The 22,094-nt window shown below is 37.4% G+C and overlaps 1 protein-coding gene across 6 annotated transcripts in view; it reads right to left on the reverse strand.

The window, feature by feature from the left end:
• exoc6b (exocyst complex component 6B) overlaps positions 1 to 21,934 on the reverse strand; it is a 98,567-nt gene extending 76,633 nt beyond the window's left edge. For 3 of the 6 annotated variants that reach the window (XM_058780611.1, XM_058780606.1, XM_058780612.1), the window contains exons 1-6: positions 21,764 to 21,932; positions 7,725 to 7,890; positions 7,483 to 7,530; positions 7,280 to 7,370; positions 5,897 to 5,942; positions 3,504 to 3,708 (exon numbers count right to left, since the gene is read on the reverse strand). In XM_058780611.1, the coding sequence (XP_058636594.1) occupies positions 3,504 to 3,708; positions 5,897 to 5,942; positions 7,280 to 7,370; positions 7,483 to 7,530; positions 7,725 to 7,890; positions 21,764 to 21,852 (645 nt within the window). In that variant the 5' untranslated portion in view covers positions 21,853 to 21,932. Of the gene's footprint in view, positions 1 to 3,503; positions 3,709 to 5,896; positions 5,943 to 7,279; positions 7,371 to 7,482; positions 7,531 to 7,724; positions 7,891 to 21,763 lie in introns of all 6 variants that reach the window. The other 3 variants (XM_058780609.1, XM_058780608.1, XM_058780610.1) reach the window with 3 other exon arrangements.
• Between the last annotated feature and the right edge of the window lie 160 nt (positions 21,935 to 22,094).

Here is a 22,094-nt window from a genome sequence, read left to right on the forward strand (position 1 = left end):
TGCAAAGCGTGTGGTTCAACAGTTTGAACACAGTTCAGTACAATTAGCTACTCTAAGCCAGAGGCCACTGGAAGGGTAGGACAGGCACCTAAGAAAATACATAACCAAAATCACATGGACCAGTGTGTTTCATTATCTTTTTGGCAATCTATTCCACCTTGCATCCAACCAATATTACACTCGGGGATTAATCCTTACAGCTTATGCAAATGGTTTAAAATGGCACAAGAACTTATTTGCGCATCTGCATGGCTCTCTGTGGGGTTTTGTTACGGTCAGTAGAAATTTATGAAAAAAAAGTGGCATATTGACCGATTGTTCCCAATTTGACTCCATCTTGTGCAATCTACCCTTCACCCCGTTACGTGATTCCTTTCTTTTCTACTCCCTTAATCGCTTCAATAAATCCCAATACTGAACACAGATGACCCACTGCACCAGGAGGTCTCAAACACAATACAAGTAGTAAATTTTTAAATTTTTACTATTCGAACCTGAACTTGATGAGAAGTGACAGTAAATACAAAATATTTCTTTTTCCATAGTAAGACACGTGTCTTGAACACCAAATCAGCATATCAAAATGATTTCTGAAGAATCATGTGACACTGAAGACCTGGGTAATGCATGCTGAAATTCTGCTTTGCTGGAAGGAATAAATCACATGAATAAACAGATCTTTAAAACATATATAGAAAACAGTTATTTAACTGTATATACTATACTGGAGATATAATGTAGGAGCAAATTTGTGAAGAAGAGAGTGATTCGGAAAACTAACATTAACTACTTTTGATGAATACAAGCATGCAATCTTGCTTCTGTCTTCATAAAGAGTACAACTTCAATTATATTCCTGTTTTAGGTCTGTAAATAATCCTTACAAAAACTAAATGGGAAAAAGTGACCGCTTTAAATTTTAAAATAAACTTTCTTATGCAAATATAAACCTTTTCATGTGAATGCTACCACATGGCACTAACACAAACTAATAGATGTGAATTCCCTTTGAAAAACAAAGCAGATGATCAGAATCAGAGAGCAGACCATCAGAGAGTTCAAACCAAACAGTCCCCACCATCCAGATTGGACCGGTGGAAACTCACCAAGTACCAGAGCTTCGGAAGCCAACAGTTTGCTCAAACTATGGACCAGGGCACAGGCTGATGAGGAGAGAGGAAAAAGGGACAAAGTGGAACGAAAGGCTGGGCCGGGGCGACTGGAAGCAGACCAGCAACAGAACAAACGGGTATCTCTGATTACAACTCATGGTGTCCACATGCATTTACTCATGTCAGAACGTCGTGAATGCATTAAAACCTGCTAGTAGAACATGCATCTACTGTACCTCAGTCCTGCCTACCTGGATGAATACACTTATTGTTTTATTCTCCAACTTGCCCTCTTCTTCAGAGACAAAATTAACTTTCCAGAAACCAGTGTTGGGGAAGCTACATTGAAACTCTAGCTTTCCAAGCTACATGCTACTCATAATTTGAAGTGATTAAAGTACAGTAAAGCTTCTATTGAGAAAAAGTTACAAAACTAGTCCCAGAAACACAAAGCAGCCAACTACATTACTACATAAAAAGCTGGTAGGATAATATCTGTCGTTAAATTTAAAACTACATGATTATATCATTCATAAACACAGCAACACAAATAATGAGGATTAAAACTTAAACAGAAGACTGTCAGCGCTGACAGACTTGTGGGCATTGCGCCGACATACTGTATAGTGCCGCTGCACTTCGAGTCTCAGCTTGTGGACCTTTACTAGTCCCGTTCCCCTTCTTTCTCCCACTTCCCTTCTTTCAAAAACTTACTGTCTTATCAAAATAAAAAGGCAAAAATGCCAAAAATAAATCTTTAAAAATAAATAAGTACAGTGCATCCCAACATATAGGATTTAGCTGGAAACAGCAGAATTTAACTAAATATTTTATTCAAAGAACACATTATGTCACACTTCTGCACAGGGACTTAAATGGGTGAATCATTTCTTGGTTTGTTTAAATGAAACGATTCGTCTGAACAAACAGGAGAATGGGTTGAATTTCCAACGCTTCATATAAGACAGAAGACCATTTAGGAGAGCTCCTCAGCTCGCTTGGCTGTAAAGCTGCATGCACAATAAAATATGAAATAAAAACCAGCCATGTAGTGTTTCATTGCATTACACCTGGAAAATCAACACTATTCTGAAAAAAACCTGAACCAGCTTCAACTACTGAAAAATGACAGTTAGAAGTATCAATGCTTTTGTGTTCTAGAAAGTATTGTGATGTAACTAACAAAAGGTTCACACAAATAAAGTGAACACGTGTTACAGCACAGCATCACATGCACACACACGCATGCCTGGCTTTGGTCTTTTTCAGTGAGGAATATTTGAACTCTTCTGTGACATCTTTTTGGCTACTTTTACTCCTCACTGTTTTATAATTAGGATCAGCAACCGATCCATATTGAGAGGAACTGCTAGTGATTAGAAGAGCGGAGAACTTTCTAAGGAAAATGTGAGGGTGGCGACTGTTTGTGCAAAATTAGCATTGATGATGCTAAGGTGTCTCGGAGTGGTTTTAACCAAGTGGCAGCGGTACTCAATCTCTTTGACTTCAAGGCCCTCTACTGTCCAACAATCTTCAATATCTCTATAACTTTTTGTTTGTGATTAAGAATTTGTAAATATATTTTTACTTAAAATTTTTACCAAATAAAATAGAATTTGACAAAACTAGAAAAATGTGTATTTATAAAAATGTATACAAATGCACATGAAGTATAAAAAAAAAAAAAAAATCAGGTTTTTCCAGACTGTGAGACTCTTGGATCTTCATAGAAAAAGAAAAATGAAATAAGTGAATTGACACAATAACATCTATCATGGCTAGTTTTATTCCTCAGTAAAGAAGGACAAGGAAGAAAGTAAAGAAAGATATGTTCAAGCGAGTAGAAAAAAGCCAGCCAGATTTTTATAGTGCTTGGGAGATCTTAATGTCTATTTGGCTTTTCATATTCTAATGCACTCCTCACCCCATCTTGGTCTAATAAGTTTAAAAGAAAGCAGAGGACTTTTCTGCATTCCAACGAAAAATCCACTCAATTTTTCTCATATGTGTTCCCTGGGTCTTCTCCGTGTCTCCGTGCACTGTCCTTGAAGTAGTGTCCATACACAGTGTTCCACGATTCCTCTGGCATAAACAAAAGTGACCTGAAACGATCTTTGATTCGGAACAGATTGGTAGCTCTTTTTCCTCCAGACTAGATGACTAGATGGTCAGAGATAAGATGAAAGGAAAAATGGGAAAAAAAACTAACGTTAAACTACCGAAGAACAAGAACTGTGTCCTTCCCTGAGAGACCTCGTGTTGAAACCCAGCTGTGACCGTCAGGTCAGATGCGAGCACATGAGGCAGCTGTCAAAGAATAGTTCTGATACACCTCCAGGCATTACTCAGACATGAGCGCTCACTCTCTCTCACACACACAAGCACACACACCTGTTTCATGGCAGTCTCTCCGATCTTATCCGAATGCTTGCGGATGCTCTCCAGGAAGTCTTTGAGGTCAGACATGGAGACGTCTCTGATGTGCGTGCGCAGGTGTGGGATATTCTCTGACATGATGCTGCAGAAACGATATGATCCAGCTTGAGGCAAACAACTCTCCTCCAACTGTTCCAGGGTTCGTAGTGCTGGGTAGTATCTGGGGGGGAAATACACACACATATATGAATAATTAAGAGTTAATTATATAATCTTATATAATGTAATAACTAAGATATAATCTTAATTATTAATTAATACACACATATATATATATATATATATATATATATATATATATATATATATATATATATATATGCAGTCATATGGCACCCTTGATAAATATGATCAAAGAAGGCTGTGAAAATTAATATGCATTGTTAATCCTTTTGATCTTTTATTTAAAAAGAATTCACAAAAATCTAACCTTTCATTAGATAATAAGAATTTAAAATGGGGGAAATATCATTATGAAATAAATGTTTTTCTCTAATACACGGACACAATTATTGGTACCCCTAGAAATTCTTATGAGTAAAATACTGTATCTCTGATGTGTATTCCCATTCATATTCACAATTTTGAGCACTCCAGGGTGGTTATGAACATGAAATTATCCAGCCATAGCTTCCTGTTTCAGAGAAATATAAATAGGAGGGAAAACAAAGCCCAAATTCCCTTAATCATCCATCACAACGAGAAAAACCAAAGAATATACTTCTGATGTGCAGCAAAAGATAACTGAGCTTTACAAATTAGTGAAGTGGCTTTAAGAAAAGAGCTAGAGCAGTGATGTATAACAGCTTGTATAACAGTGTAAATTTGCTGTCCCCTCAAAATAACTCAACACACAGCCATTAATGTCTAAACCGCTGGCCACAAAAGTGAGTACACCCCTAAGTGAAAATGTCAAAATTTTACCTTGGTGATATTTAAATCAGCAAAATCCACAAGAAAAAAGTTCAATACATTACAATAAACTAATCCTTTAAGTTTGCTAAGCATAAAAACACACATATTGTAGATGACTGACTGAAGATTGCACTGAAGGACAAATGACAGTCATGTAAACTGACCCAAAACTCTCAAAACTCTCCCCAGGCCATCCTTACTGTTGAGCCTTGCACATGCAGTACATGTTTTTAACCTTTGGTTAAAGACTTAGATCTCAGCATGATAACAATTTAACCCAATCAAGATGATCTCAGAGATGAGCTATGCTCATCGCACACGCACACACACTCAATACAGCATCACAGTCACGCAACATTACACAGCAGCCTCGACGCAGAGGAGAGAGTCTCTCTTGGCCGACCCTGCTGCTACCTCCAGGCTAATGGCAAAACCAAGCACACGAGAGGGATGGAGAAACATGGAGAGCAGAGATAAATAAAAACCAAAATGGATGGAAAAGTTGCAGGCCCATGCCGATGCTCAGGTCACACGGAGGACACAAAACGACACCAAAACCAATGCTTCAAAAACATTTTGAGAGGCACTTTCAAACATAATTTTAAAACAATTTTGACACACAAATATGACAATCCCTTTGCGAGGGACCCTCTTTTTTTAAATATAAATATAAATGCTAAATTAATTTAAATTAATTCATGTTTTAAGTGTATCTCTTTTCTACCCCCTACTAAAGTGATTAGATGTTTGAATACTTTTTTACAGTTAACTTTAACAGTCATTTTATATTATGTAAAATGTTTCTTTCTCTCTCTCACATTTTTCACAGATGGCCCCTGAGGGTTGCAACATGCTTGTATATAAGAGCTGAGTGCACATGAGGATGCAGGTTAAAATCCTGTCTCGTCTCCACCTGGTTCACTCTTTCACTCCCTCCACCTTTCTATCAGATGTCTACTATCCTTGACTATAAAACAAAACAAAAACAAAAAACATAAATAAGAAGGATGCCTGATTATGCTGGGACAGTTCAATGTAAGCAGCTGCTAAAGCTAAGAAAATCCAATCCAAATGTGTCCTCTGTGTCTCTGACTGCTGACAGCTGCCAAATGCTGCTTTGGAAATCTCAGACATCTGAAAAACTCCCTCTCTCTGTGTCTGTCTGGTCACTGCTGCAGTCACATCAGACTAGATGAGATACTCCAGTAGTCCAGTGATCTTCGGTCTGTTTAAATCATCAACACCTCGCTCTCTCTTTCCCAGCTGGGAAAGTCCTGTTCTCAAATTAGCTTTTTTTAAGTAAAGGTGTTAAAATATTTTGGGCACTGAACTGCACTTGTGTATTTCAGTTCAACCTTGATAAGTTTATCTCTAGTGCCACCTAGTGCTCATCTGCAGCTTACACAAAAAAGGAATGTGCGCAGATGTCATACCTTTTGGCCCTCATCTGCTCCTGCAGTTTGCTGTACATTTCCAACACTGCAAGAAAAAAAATACAAGTGGAATTATGGAAAAACAGTCAAGAGAACAGCATGTGAGCTTTCAAGCATTTACAGAAAAAACATACGCTACAGTTCAAAAGTTTGGGGGGGGATAGGATGTTTTTGAAAGTCCCTCATGCTCACCAAAGCTTTAAATTGGATGATTTTTTTTTAATCGAAAATACAGTGAAAACATAATATTGCGAAATATTATTACAATACAAAACAAAGCTGAATTTTCAGCAGCCATTACTTCAGTCTTCCGTGATCCTTCAGAAATCATTCAAATATAACTGATTTGGTGCTCAAGCAGTAGTGCTGCTTAATTTTGTGGAAAACCTTTTTTCAGTATTCTTCAAATGAAGAGAAAGTTCAAAGAAGAGCATTTATTTGAAATAGAAGTTTTAATTGCCTTGCTGAAGTATTGATTTTTTTTTTTTTAAACATACTTTTGAACATTAGTGTAAATACAACAAATAGTAGATAAGCAAGATATTTGAAAAAACTCAGGCAGAGGGGCCTGATCATAGCTGCAGGAACGTATTTTGAGCAAGGGGCACTGAGAAATAAAGGGGGGTCACATGATGAGAGTATGATGGCGGATCCAAAAGAGCTACTTTTGTTAATAAAACTTTAATTTCTTCGTTTAATATAGCCTAAGTGAGTGTCTTTATTGTTGCTGGGTCTTCATTAAAAAAAATAACAATGAACCACAAACTAAGCATTCGTTTTAAATAAGGAAAAATACCTTATTTATTTGGATTACAACGCAAGGCTATATCTATCTTATTCAATTTGTTAATAAAAGCTAGATGTTTAATATACGTGAATTTGCCATTGTACTATGGCTGATATTTGAATAAGATAATAAACCACAAACTAGCCTACGATCTTTTAAGGTAGCCTAAGGGGAAATCCATATTTATTTGTGTGGGTTAAACATGGGTAAAACATATCCTTATTCATTTTGTTAATAAAAGTTTAATACAGGTGAATTTGTCATTGTACTATTTTAATGTATAGCCTATGTTTTTTTTTCATTAATAATAATAATAATAATAATAATAATAATAATGAGCAATAAGCATTCATTTAAAGTAAGGGGAAAATCCAAACACCTTTCATTTATTTGTGTTACAACGCGGGTACATCAGTCTTATTCGTTCTGTTCATAAAAGATTTGCTTAATATAAGCGACTTTGTCATTGTAGCATTGCTGATGCTGTGTGTGTGTGTGTGTGTGTGTGTGTGTGTGTGTGTGTATTTTTGTGACAAATCAGGACATAGATTTGTACTTTGTACTACTTCCTGCGGTAATGGGCCTGATGTTTGTACCTGGTAAGCAGTGTGTGAGTTTGTCAATGGTGGTGGCGATATTTCTCTGCTGCAGACGGCACTGTCTCAGCTCATCCATCGATGTCAGGAGCTACAGGAGAGGTAACCACCAATTTTAATAATGCTTAATGTTATTAATATATTTGCTTTTAATGTAACATGTTCTTAAATCAAAGACTAAACTAAGCAAGCAGGACACACACCTCCTTGCCATCATTTTGGAGCTTCTGATTGGTCTCGGTCACCTGACACTGAGGAAGACAAAGCAACCAATTATCCGGGCATGATCAAAACAGAAACAGAAACTATACATGTCTGGAGTTTTCCTGACATATTACACAAAAGTGGTTGAAATCTTTTTTAATCCAGGTCTATAATGTTTCTCTTTTTTTCTTCTCTCTGGCTTTATAGGATTTCCTCAAACCCTCATTTCCTCTTTCTGCACCTTGAGTTTCTGGGCTTCTCCGCGCACTTTGAGCAGCTCAGTAATGGAATCCACAAAGCCCTGGAAGTGATGGTTGCACATCTTCTCAATTTCGCGGTCGTGGTTGCGGATCCGCCCTTCCAGTTTATCCATGAAGAGTCCATGTTCCTGTCCATCATAAACAGACCTTCCAGAAAAAACAGTGTCAAAATTACTATATACACATGTAGTCTACATCACACCAACGCCACATACAACATATTATACTATTACTGATTATTTATTTACACACATAAACGGACACCTGAAAAGATTATCAAAAGACTTGAAGTGACTTGTTGCTGTTTAACTGTTTTGAAATGATAATATAATCAACAACTTTAGAAATGAGATGGCTCTTTGGATAGAGTAAGTGAATGCTAATTAAGTCTCTGTAAAATGTCAAATCTGTTGATGACACTAGGTGTTTACCACTAGATGGCAGTAGAAGATATGAAATGCACTCTTCTCAAGAAGCTTGGAACTTCAAATGAATCCAAGAATTTGTAAGTGCATATATTTTTCTTTTCCGTTTGAAATCAGACCAAACACACCAAATAGTAAGGGTTATTTGAAAATATCCTATGTTCAGCTCTACAAACACACACACAAAAAAAATTCTATACCACAGCATGTTTTCTTGCAGATTCCGTATTTAATTTTACACACCTGACTGAGGTCCATGACAACAAGTTTCCAGTACAAGTGACAATAGAACACAATTAGATTAGATCTGATTCAGTTTGGTTTGTTTCTTGGTTTGTGTTCTTCTCAATACAGACAGTGCCCGGAGCAGTTTTACAGACGACATTGGCTTAATACCTCCAGTGAGCAAGCCAATGGTGACAATGGACAAAACAAAAAAGCATATTATAGTAAGGAAAGCAGGTTCAAGGTGAATCAGGAGTTAGCAGGGGGAGCCCATCCCTCTCTGTTTGACTTACATATCACACTCTCCTGATAGAGGTTATCAAATGAACCATGATTAACAGACAATGTCATACTCATTTAGTGAGGAGGACTGTCAGTGAAGCATGTTATGTCCTTTTCAGTAAAATACAGACTAATTCAGGATACAAACACACCAGCACATGGCTTCACCTGAGAACAGCCTTCCTGTGGCTCAGGAAATGACGTCCATTAGCACAGTCTTGACGTCACTGATGGCTTCCTCCACAAACACTCACACAGAGTAAGCACCTGAACTTCCCAACCTGAATTTAGCATTTTTATCTAGAGGAAGATGCTGGAAGGAAATGTGAGCACTGTACAGGAAAAAAGAACACTGGGACAGACAAATGAGCAGACATGCTCCAATTAGTCATGCAATGCCTCAAATACTCAACACTGACAGAAAAACAGAAACCACACTCTCAAAATAAATCTGGCATGACTTTTTTTTCGAATCGAGAAATGTTGGATTGGCCAGCCCTCACAATGATGTACATCATCAATAAGGAGATATTTATGAGGGATTATGAGGGCACATTTTTGAATTAGAAAAAAAATAATAATTGTGCATCGATAAATCATTTGTAATAATCTTGACTCAAAGTACTTTTTTGATTCTTTCCTCCCACTGCATCCTGTCTCCTCACACACTAAAAAAAAGACTTAATGAATAATGTTAATTTAAAAAATACATTTTAAAAAAATTTATAAAAAGAAAAGAAAATATAATCACTAAACATTTTGGAAGTAAGGGTCATCCTCCGTAATCTGTGTTGCACAATTCCCTTCGCAAGAGTCACAAAAACAAGTAAAGGGATGGGAACAAAAAGCTGAACAAATTGTAAATAGCCCAGCTGGAGTGGTCCAGCTGTGTGAGACTGTACTGCATCTAGCTCAAGAACACCCATCAGTCCAGTTATTTGAGAAAAAATAAATAAATAATAAGCATCAGGCACTTTCCAGTCTCTTCCTTACAGATAATCAAATTTAATAAGTCAAAACAACATTTCTTTGCATTAATACCTCCCTGACTGCATGAATGTAATGGTTTTACCTGTTTCACAGCACGGAATAAACCATGAATCAACCTTGATTGGCCATCACTTCTGGCTCCCATTGTTACAAGTACTATTGGGAAACAGGGTGACGTTCCCAAAACTGAAATGTGATACCCTCCTTGAGAAAAACTGGAGCCTGACATTTTCCCAACACTCCCTGGTAGAGAAATAATGGCTATATGAGCGAGAGGGAAAGAGAGAGAGAAGATGAAGGAGGAGGAGAAGAAGCCGTTTCCACTTAAAAATGTCACACACTCTCTCTAACATTTCAAAAATGTCATTTTTTATTTGCATATGAAACACAAAATCATGCCTGTCACTTAACTGAAAAGCCATAATGTCCAGATATGTGTTGTACCAAATCAATGGACCATTGCTTTGCAATTACTCTGCTTTTCTGCTGATACGAACACCAAGGGTGTGATAAAATGAACAACTAAAAGGACATCTGTGTCTCCATTCCTACAAAAACATAGCTGTAAATTCAGCTTTGCCATTACAGGCATAAACTACAGTTTAAAATATATTAAAATAGAAAAAGAGTTATTTAAAATTTTAATGACACTTCAATATTACAGTTAGATTATACTAAATCTGTTTGAACAAACAGCCTAATTCATTTGGTCTAGGAATGACAACATTGCTCTGAGCTCTCTCTCTCTGTGTGTGTGTGTGTGTGTGTGTGTGAAAAGTCAGGACATAGATTTGTATAATGACAAAGGTATGACATAGGTATTACAAGGTAAAGGTGACATCTCAGGACATTGACCCATGTCCCCACTTTTCAAAACGCTTATAAATCACTCAGAATTAGGGGAAATTAGGTTTTTTTGGGGAAAGTTGAAATGCACAGTCTCCTATAAGGGGTAGGTTTAGGTGTAGGGTTGGTGTAGGGCAATAGCACATACAGTAAGTACACTCTCTCTCTCTGTGTGTGTGTGTGTGTGTGTGTGTGTGTGTGTGTGTGTGTGTGTTGACCCGTTACACAGCATTCCTATTCACAGCATTTCCTCTGCAAACTGTCGTCACCCTCGACTAACTTAAGGAAAACCTATGCTTATGTGTGCTATTATGTCACATCCTGTTGGCTGACTAAAATCTAGAGATAGCTCAATGGCAGCTGGGAAACAGAATGGATCGGAAATAGAGCAGAGGATCTAAACTTAGAGGCCCCACAAACACACTTCAGCACCTCACACCAACAATAGAAGTGCACATTTCTGTCTATGATGTAACAGCATACTTACTGATCTGTACTTTTATCCTATCAAACTTACTGTACCAGGTAGTTCAACAACAAAACGTCCCAGTCTTCACTGTATGACTTAAATATAGATTAAAGCTAATACAGATGGCTGCAACTGAGAGCTATCTATGATTTTGGTTAAGTGACTACACTAACCACAGGAGAAATGACAGAATCAAAATGTCTACCGGTATATGGTCGACCTCTGTATGATAGATTCAACAACACTAGGCCACATTATGATATGATCTTAGTAATGATCTCTGGTCCAAAAATGCAGATAATTAAAAAATAAATAAACAAATAAGCCATATACACTAGTCTATAAATATGATTATTGCTTAAAATATCTGAATGTCAGTCATATCAATCTGGCAGAAAATTAAGGCCCTATAGAGGGCTGTTCCCTCATTACCTGACTATGGCTGCAACAACTAATTAATAGGATTCATAATCAATAACAAATCTATAGAAATATAGGAAATGAATGTGTAGTTTATTGTGAAAATCACTTTAAACATGGACATACTGCAGCACAACAATTGCTTTTTATAATTGCTTTAGAGATTAATTATTTTTCATGAGGTCTGCATTCTCATACATTACAGGCAGTGAAAGCGAACACTGTCCTGAACAAAGTTCGGCCCTCAAGTTCTGCTTTACTGACCCTGGACTAGATCCTTCTCTGATGGCGAGGGCAGAACTCCATCTGGAGATTCTGAGGTAACGTTAGAAGCTCTAAAAGAGGAAATAGTCGTATGCAGTACACTGGCTAAACACTGAAATCTGATCTCTGTCTAACAGAGAGAAGAGTGTACAGTCACTGCAGTCCATGACTCTCAATCACGGTCTCATCTCAAGTACTCAAATAACCTTTCACATAATTAAACTTTGGGATTTATTTTTGTATAAAGTTAACCAACAAAGCACCTACTAATACAATTCTAGCATGATCATTTCTAGCACACTAACACTGTTGTGTCGTTCAAATGGGAGAGCAATGATTGTGCTAACGTGATTACTAGGTGTAGGATACTTAACTTCTCTTCTGAATCACTAGAATAAGCACAAAGCAAGTTTATGTGTCTGTTCAGCCAAGGCATTCCGTGTCAAACCAACCAAATTTCAAAAATTTGAGCCAGGGAAGTTTTTGATTTTGCTAATATTTTTTCTGAAGACAGACAGACATGTACAGTGATGAAAGCCAAAATAATAAATGTCATGGATGAATATTTACGGAGTAATCCACTATTTTGTAGAGGGGGGTCAAAATGGCAATTTTCAGCTGAGATTCAGAGCCAAATTATGGGTAAATATGACTTCAGAAAGATGGCAGCATCATAAATGTTATTTTTACACAGAGACTGGCAGAGATTCTGTGCATTTGAAAAAAATCACTTGTGACAGTATAAGAGCATCAGTAAGAATGTGTCCAATCAGTAATGAAAAAATGTAGCAAACAATTATAAAATAAAGACAGGAAATAAATGTAAACAAATGTAGCCTTGGTGAGCACTGAGCATACAAGACTTCTTTCTAAAACATCTACTGACCCCAAACTTTTAACTGATAGTGTATGAAACTATTGCTAACAACTCTTTGGTTCTAGTAACCGCACTGATAAAAGAGAACGCAGATGCATGGAAACATGCTAAAAAAGAGGCACGTACCAGGAACGGCACAGCACAGAAAAACCTGAGGTCATGTGGGAGGTGACAGAGAGTGGGATTGAAAAAAGAAGAGAAAGGTAGCAGCAATCACCCTAGAAACTGTAAATTCCTCTGTGGGTCTAAACGCAGCAATAGTGAGGGCAGAGATGGGCCACAGTGCAACAGCTGAGAGTAAGAAACAAATAAATCCTTCAAGCTGAAACAGACTGATAAATGATGTGTGTAGCAGTGCAATGCCAGAAGCAAAGCACTGAGCAACACATAATGTTGCCCAACCTCTAGTTCAAACATCACAGATTTTGCAAGTACTTCTTGCACACATGCAGAGCACAAAATGTCCATCTTAAATCTAAAAAATGAATTAGAGAGCAGTTAGAGAACAAGACTAAAAGATCAAAAAGATTAAAATTAAAGATGCACCAAGAAACCTGTCTAAAAATATGACAAATATGTCTAAAATGTCTTGACATGACCAATTGATAATAGCAGCCCCCCACTATCTTGGTTATGGATCACAAATATGAATAGGATATATGAATGTGAATAGGATATGTGTGATATGTGAAATGTTAATAGGATATTTCTTAAATAGTGCAAAAAATATATATACTTTTGCATAAAGCTCCATACATGCCATCAAGAGTTGCAGGGGGAGCACTGATGTATATGGAGCAAGTGACAAACAAAATATTACCAGGTGCACAAGTAATTCTTTTGTCTTTTTTTTTCTTTCTTTTTTTTAATCAACTAAATAAAAACAACAACAGGCAGTCTGATTGTGTATAAAACAGAGGAAGCCATTAAACACTTATCAAAGCCTTAATCTAGTAAACTACCAAGTCCACTGTGGAGAGAAAAGGAAAAAATGATTTTAAACACTTCCCTGGTACCACCAAACAAAAACCTTAGACAAGTTAAAGCAGCCATAGCCAACTGGACATCCTTCAACCTTCAAAAGAAACTCAGAGTTTTACAGCAGGGCCTGTAAATAATCTTGTGTGTGTGTTTTTGCAGTGACTCAGATGGGTGTGGACCTGGCTGCACCTTTGTGGTAAATTGGTCTCTTCTTCTCGGCTGAGGTTTGTGGCTGCAAACACATTACACATAGGAAACCTTAGCCAAAAACTCTGCTCTGCTTAGCTGTACCTGATTGTTGCTGCTGTCATTAAAACTGAACAGAATAAATCGAAACATTTAAAATTCTAGTAAAGTCACATAAATGTAGCTTCCTATGTAGCTTACAGCTCAGAGCCCAATTGAAAGAAATGTCTAAAGTTAAGAAAAGTGGGATAATAAAACAAAACAAAAAAGAATACAAGAAAAAAAGGTTATATAACAGAAACTAAAGAAAGTGCATTGTCAAAGGGTTTTTATAACTAAAGGGGTTTCTTGCAACTAGCTGCAGACCTCTGTTCCAGTCTTGGCGCCCTGAAGGTGGAGATCCGTAAGCGATTTCCTTCATCATCAAGGGTATTGTGTGCAGGTTAACTGTGTGTGATTGCAGCTCTGTTGTAAAGGTCATAGGTTGCCAGTCTGAAGATTCCCCACTGTTCAGCAAGTAAATGGAACGAAATGGAGAAGAGGCGAGGCAACTGATTGGTGGCTTGTGGAATGAATGGCAACTTCCAACTGTGAACATCTTGTGTGCGTGCTTTTGTGCTTCCAGATTGGTTAAAATGTAGAACTTTAGTTGCCTCATCACTATTAATATTACTTGCATAGGGTTAGGGGTTAGTTCTAAATCCCAAGACACATCTAGGGACCAGAATATCATGCAGACATAGACTTAAAAAAGCCACCTACCAATGAATAAAACATGAAAATCATCACATTGTTTTATATACATAACCAAATATTTTACTGAAATATTTTTACAATATTTTCTTTTAATGAAAGCCATGGAAATCTTATGAAACATTGATACAGTTCTCTGCCTCTGTTCTTTAAATAAACAGCCCTTGAGAAATGTTTCAACGCGATAATTGCTAAAGTGCTGTGAAGTGTTTGTTCGAAATTCCTCAGGTGGATGCAGGAGAGTCCAAAATATTTACAACATTCCTCTTGACATAATTGGAACGAAGAACCGTGTTTCCAAAACTTGAGTCCTCTCTTCCTTTTTGAAGTGGTTAATCACCCTACAGGGGTCAAGACAACAACTGCCTACACAAAGTACAGGAAATCAAGGACATAGAAGATACACAGAACTTTTAAACTTTTAAACAGAAACCAGAGAAATTGGATGAGGGAGAGAGAGAGTTTGTGACTGCTGAGACGGTAGAACAAACAGTCAAGTGTCTAGCATGCAAGTCACTGTGGTCCAGCATGTGACAAGAAACCTGACTACTCATTCCTGGTACTCTGAGATACACACTGAAGAAATTTACAGCTGATGATAGTCAAGACTAAATATTATTCCTTCAGATTTTCTTACATTTGTGCTCTAAGGGCCACATACACACTGCCGTTTAATATGGTTGTTATTGCTTAATAATGTTACATACTTGGGACTAGGCACTAGTATGGAGTCGTGTTACTGAATTATGAACATTCAGTAACTATACACAAACGAGCCAAAAATGATTAATCAGACAGCCATTTGCTCCATCACTGCACAGCAACAATACTAAAAAGAGGTGTACATATAGTATGGATTCAAAAAACAAGTTATCAACTAAAAAATAGCATATCAACTAAAATGGTTGACCATTTCAGCAGATATGTAAACTCACATACTTGTGGCAGTTGTAGTCTTTATTCTTTTTATATAAATATAATTGCAACAATTGTGTTACAGGAAACAATGTATTAGTAGATATAGGAATTACTAACTTATTTCATAATTTGCTGTTTATGTATTTCTAGACAATTTTCCATGGAGACAAAATGCAATTGACCCTTCGAAGGGAGTTAATTGACAGGCGATGTTACCAATCATAATGCAGAAGCTGCCATTTTTGTCAAACCAAAGACAGGAGAGTAAATTAAAGCTGTTGGACTTGAACTTGAATATTGGACACACCATTTTTCTAGTTCACCAACGTTAATTTAATGTCTTTAATTGACGTCTTTCCATGGTTGAAACAAGATACCTTCTGATGTTCATTTGTGTTTATTTCATGCTATAACTAGCAAAGAGGCAGAGATGAGCGGTTCATGTGATGCTTGAACTTAAGACGCTACTTCGATCCATCACAGCATTTATTGTTTGACTTTCTTTAAAAAAAAAAAAAAAAAAGACAAAATTTGAAAGCTGAGACTTTGTTTCATACCTAAAGTAACCTGCTCTGTCTTGTCTGTTGGTGCGTTGCCGGTCCTCTTTGCTCTGCAATGTATTTTTCACTGCGTGAGAACATGTATGGCGTGAAAGCACCATGGCTTGTCAGACATAGCAACAGTAACTAATGGGGGCAGGTCTTTGCGAAGGGTCAATTTAATATTTTCATATTTATAATGTTGCAACCCCTATGTTACCCTCAGTTTGAAAACTTCTGAATTAAAAAAAAATGTATAACTAAATGGTTGTTCACTGCAGGCAGACTGAAATGGGATTAAGTAAGCAAAGTGTGCCATCTTGTTGAGGTATAATGGAAGTAGCAACAGATCATTTCTTTTGTATTGTGATAAGAGTTAAACAGGTTATCAAAAAAGAAAAAATGTAGGGTGGGACTTGGTTCTATCCATCAGTTGTTGATTGGATGGAGGCAGATCTGAATGCGAGCTAGCAGTTGATTGTAAGGGGTGGGTTTAGCATATGTCACCAGCAACAACTCTGACTTTTCACCATCGGAACATTAAGTTAGGACATTTTGATTAAAAATTATGATTAAAAAAAAATGCATGAATGATTTGTTCACAATTAGATTAAAAAAATACCAGATATCTTGGGAAGGATGAGTGGACCAAGGAATGGCAGACTGATTTTTCTGTGTGTGCATTATGCTACAGGGCTTAACCATAGGAATGTAATCACAAGTCCTGACGTGTGTGCACATTATGAAACAGCCAATCACTTCTTCTATAGAGCAATGAAAACCATTTGTAAACTACAGACTGCAAAAAGCAATTTCTAACACTAGCCATAACCAGTCCATTTATATGAAATGACCAAAATAATCAAATAATTATAGTCTGAGCTGAGCAGAAGTGGAGGCAGCACAGTCTGGGGAAACTGACTCACTAAGGCAGACCAGCCCAGGCTTTCTCAGCATTCTCTCTCTGATACACACACACACACATTTCAGACCTAGAGCCCCAGAAGTCTTGTAAGATCTGTCTTCATGTGAGGCCAAATATAGTTCTCACACACTCAGGAGTTTCATTTAAATACTATGTGAGTACAAGCCTGTGCACATGAGAAAGAAAAACATGTTGCATGAGACATCAACTATCACATGGACACAATATAACACAGACAGCCCATGGTACAAATGCTGATACCAATTTACGCCGTTTCTACTAACAAAACACACACTGTTTTTTTGTGAAAAACAGGTCACATTCGCTGACAGCTGTGCTACAAAAAGCAGAAAATGTCAACCTTTAGACAGAAGTTCTAAAACAGAGATATGGGGACATTAAACCTGTTTATACCAACAGATTAAAAGTAAACCACTATCAAATGCATCTGAGCTTAAAATGAGAGGCATTTAAAAATGGAAACAAAAAAAGCTCAACCAGACAAGGAGATAAGAAAAAAGACAGAGGAAATGATGATCAGGAGTCAGAGGGGGAAGGCTGTTTCAGCCAACCATTAAAAAAATGCTGTTATCGATTAGCTTGTTTACGGTTTATTGAGCCTTGTCTGGCAATGTGTTGTACCATCCATTACAAGGCATCTAAAAGCACATCAGAATGTGAGAGGCCCTGCACTGTCCTTTGGAAACACAGAGAGAACACACAGCCCATTAGCTCCACACAACCAATTAGCAAACAAAAGTGATGTAACCTTGCTTTACACAACTTGACCTTACAGTATGATACATGGGAAGTCTCTGCATTATTTGAGGTCCTTCCAATGTGCAGTGATGTAATTAGTTCAGAGATATGAACAAAAAAAATACCTAGTTTGAAAGGATACAGGTCTTACCATGTGTGTTTTGGGATCAATATAAAAGATGTCCAGGTCACATTTTTAGAAAAGAAATACAAATTTACCCTCAAACTTTTCATTGCTACATAGATGTAAAACATTATTTTGAAGTTCATATTTACTTTCCATTATTCACAAGGTTGATTATTAGATTCTTGTTACTGTGACACTGCATTTTTATATCCAATAAAAAAAGTTTTATTTTTTAAATCTATTTTTAAATTATTTTGGATTAGAATTAGATTAGATCATTTTACATTAGATTTTAGGCTTAATTGACAATAATGGCCCTTAACTTTCTTAAAAAAAAAAAAAAAAAAAAAAACTTACTTAAATGTATTTATTTATTCATTTATTTGAGTTTATATTTTAAAAATGTCTCTCCAATCATTTAGTCCACGCATTTATGTAGATCGGGGAACAGCGCATTCCCTTCAAAACGAAAGTAACGTTAACATTAATCTTCTGCATCTTCAGCGGCTCAGATGTGAGGAGTAGATGATGACTGCTATATTCATTATTACATCGAACAACTAAACACTTCAATTGCTTAATCGAATACATCTTTTCTTCCCCTGCCTTGGAGTCGACACAATGGCGGACAGCTCTCAGCTCACTCAGGGCGGGTCTAAGGTAAGACGGCCTTGTCAATCAAGCGGGAGCGGTCTGTACAGAACTATGTCATTCTGACAGGAATCTCAGAACAGCCTGAATTGAGAAAGGAGATTTTAAAATAGGGATTTAAAAAAAAAAAACACTGGGTGGATTTTATCATTATAGGATGGAAGTGTACACACACTTCCAACACACATTTATGTTCAAACAACTTGAAAAGTGAATTTTGCATCAGATTTAAATTTGAATAAAATGAAAACTTTCAAATCACATGATCCATGGCACTGAGGAAGGGGTAATACCCGAAAACGTTTTGCACTGTTGCACCTATGCACTTTTTTGCACTTTTCATGACCTCTGAATAATAAATGATAAGCCTTTTTGGGCTATTTGGATGAGTGCGGATCTTTCTGGTCTATTAATCTTCATATTTTTTGGATCTACGCACCGTATATTACTGATCTACTGGACTTTCAGACTTGTGTTTGGCACTACGGCCTTCTCTATTTGTTGAAATCACATGATCCAGTAATTAATTCACAATAGAACATAGAGAACAAAAATGTTTAACGGAGACATTTTACACTTTTATCCACTAAATACCTTTCAAATTTGATGCCTGCTACAGGTCTCAAAAAAGTTGGCACGGGGGCAACAAAGGGCTGAAAAAGCAAGACATTTTGAAAAGATTGAGCTGGGAGAACATCTAGAAAATAATTAAGTTAATTGACCTCAGGTCTGTAACATGACTAGCTATAAAAGGGATGTCTTAGAGAGGCAGAGTAAAGATGGGCAGAGGCTCTCCAATCTGTGAAAGAGTGTGTACAAAGATTGTGGAATACTTTAAAAACATCGTTCCTCAATGTCAAATTGCAAAAGCTTTGCAAACCTCATCATCTACAGTGCATAACATCATCAAAAGATTCAGAGAAACTGGAGAAATCTCTGTGCGTAAGGGACAAGGCCGAAGACCTTTGTTGGATGCCCGTGGTCTTCGGTTCCTCAGACGACACTGCATCACTCATCGGCATGATTCTGTCATTGACATTACTAAATGGGCCCAGGAATACTTCCAGAAACCACTGTCAGTAAACACAATCCGCCGTGCCATCTGCAGATGCCAACTAAAGCTTGACTTTCATGCAAAAAGGAAGCCATGTGAACATGGTCTAGAAGTGCCTTCGTGTCCTGTGGTCCAAGGCTCATTTAAAATGGACTGTTTCAAAGTGGAAAAGTGTTCTATGGTCAGACGAGACCAAATTTGACATTCTTGTTGGAAATCACGGACGCTGTGTCCTCCGGGCTAAAGAGGAGGGAGACCTTCCAGCGTGTTATCAGCGTTCAGTTCAAAAGCCAGCATCTCTGATGGTATGGGGGTGCATAAGTGCATACGGTATGGGCAGCTTGCATGTTTTGGAAGGCACTATAAATGCTGAAAGGTATATAAAGGTTTTAGAGCAACATATGCTCCTCCAGACGACGTCTATTTCAGGGAAGGCCTTGTGTATTTCAGCAGGGCAATGCAAAACCACATACTGCAGCTATTACAACAGCATGGCTTCGTAGCAGAAGAGTCCGGGTGCTGAATCGGCCTGCCTGCAGTCCAGATCTTTCACCTATAGAGAACATTTGGTGAATCATTAAACGAAAAATACGTCAAAGATGACCACGAACTCTTCAGCAGCTGGAAACCTATATCAGGCAAGAATGGGACCAAATCGCAACACCAAAACTCCAGAAACTTATAACCTCGATGCCCAGACATCTTCAAACTGTTTTGAAAAGAAGAGGAGAAGCTACACTATGGTAAACATGGCCCCGTCCCAACTATCTTGAGACCTGTAGGAGGCATCAAATTTGAAATGAGCTCATTTTGTACATAAAATTGTAAAATTTCTCAGTTTAAACATTTGTTATGTTATCTATGTTCTATTGTGTGAATAAAATATTGGCTCATGTCATTTGAAATTCTTTTAGTTTTCATTTTATTCAAATTTATAAAATGTCCCAACATTTACGGAATTCGGGTTGTATTTTTTTTACCACAAAAAAGAAAAAGAAAAACACAAAAGCTAAATTTCTTTAGCTGGTCAGCAAGCATTAGCTCCACTCTCTTGTTATGCACTTGCCATATATAATAAAGGAAACCTCACCTTGTCTTTTTAGGTGAAACTGTCTTATGGGACTGGTGTAAAATAACCAATCACAAATGATGACTAAACATGCAAACATTAGCAAGGCTAGGAAGCCAGGCTGTGCACACAATGTCATTCTGCAAAATCTCCCATCAGAGGGTGTGAAGATTATGAAACTGTTATCAATGTCCCCCACACACCCTGCTAGCACCAAAATTAGCATCACACAGTTCCACTATCCGAACAACATGTAAAACAAACTAGTCATCACGTAACAGGGGCTGGATTAAATTAGTGATTGGTAATAGCATCCAAACAACATAGTTGACAGATGCAGGTCAGATATGCGGAAAGTTAGTGGAAAAGGTACACTTATATTTACTGTGCTGAAGAATGACACATTATGCTCTCTAAGTTCTGTGTACAAGATATTGTGAATCTAATCATTACAGATCAAATTCACTGCAGATCTTCACTGTAAACAGCTTTAGTTGAGTCATGATGCCTTGACATCCTGATAAGTGATTGATAAATAAAAACAACTGAATATAAATATAGGCCACGAAAGATAAACTAAAGCTGAACCAACTAAACGAAAATACTACTGGATTGTTGATTTCCTCTCATAAAATCCTTTTTAAAATGTCTACCATTTCTTACAGACTTTCTGACATTTAGCTTTAATCTGTGGTTTGCAAATGTAGCTCAGTCTGGTTAAAAATTTTAAACTCCACATGAAGTAACTATGCTAATTTGATGACAACTGATTTTGGTTTTCATAAGCACCTTTTAATTTATTTCACCCATAACTACTCATGTCCAATCAAAACAAATGTGTCATCAAGCTCTGACGCAGAAATACATGTTAGGAAAAAATCAAAATGCCATCTGTTTTGAGAAGTTAAAAACCTAGGTTACTTCCCTAAATACAATGGACAGCAACAACACAACACAGTGTCCACGTCTCTTTTGGTTTGTTTTCAAATAAAGAGCGTTATTCATTATACTCAAATATCCGCCTGCTCCCCGGGAGCCATGCAGGGGGACATGTGAGAGGAATACTAACTAAAACTTTCTCTAAACCGCTACTGAGCACCTACTTTACCAGCCTGACAACTTGAATGGAAGATTTCCTGGCAAGTCTCTGAGTGAGAAGTTGAGGGAACAAGGAGAACAGCCTCTCCGGGAACCTTGGAACCAAAATGTCACATCGCACCCCGAGCCCGGTAGCCTCCGGTACGGTTAATGAAGACTTACCGGAGTGTTGGCCCGATGCAGTTAGTGTCTGTGCTCTCAATCTCACGCAGGATTCGTTCGTGCTCTGCTGCTGTCTCGGCGCTCGCCATCTTCCATATCCTCGCGACGCGCTCTACAGAACAAACACAGCGCCCAGAGAGACAGAGAGAGAGAGAGAGGAAAAGACTGGAGCTTTTACTTCCGGTATTACTGTTGAACGATTCATTACGGCAAAACAAGTTTTTAGAGTGGACAAAACAACATTGTATTTATCTGTAATACTTTAATGAATACATATGTAGGAGAGGTTTAATTTAAAACTCTCTTTTTATTATACAATTATGAACTTTTT

This window comes from Onychostoma macrolepis, chromosome 07 (genome assembly GCF_012432095.1).
Source record: "Onychostoma macrolepis isolate SWU-2019 chromosome 07, ASM1243209v1, whole genome shotgun sequence".
NCBI lineage: Eukaryota > Metazoa > Chordata > Actinopteri > Cypriniformes > Cyprinidae > Onychostoma > Onychostoma macrolepis.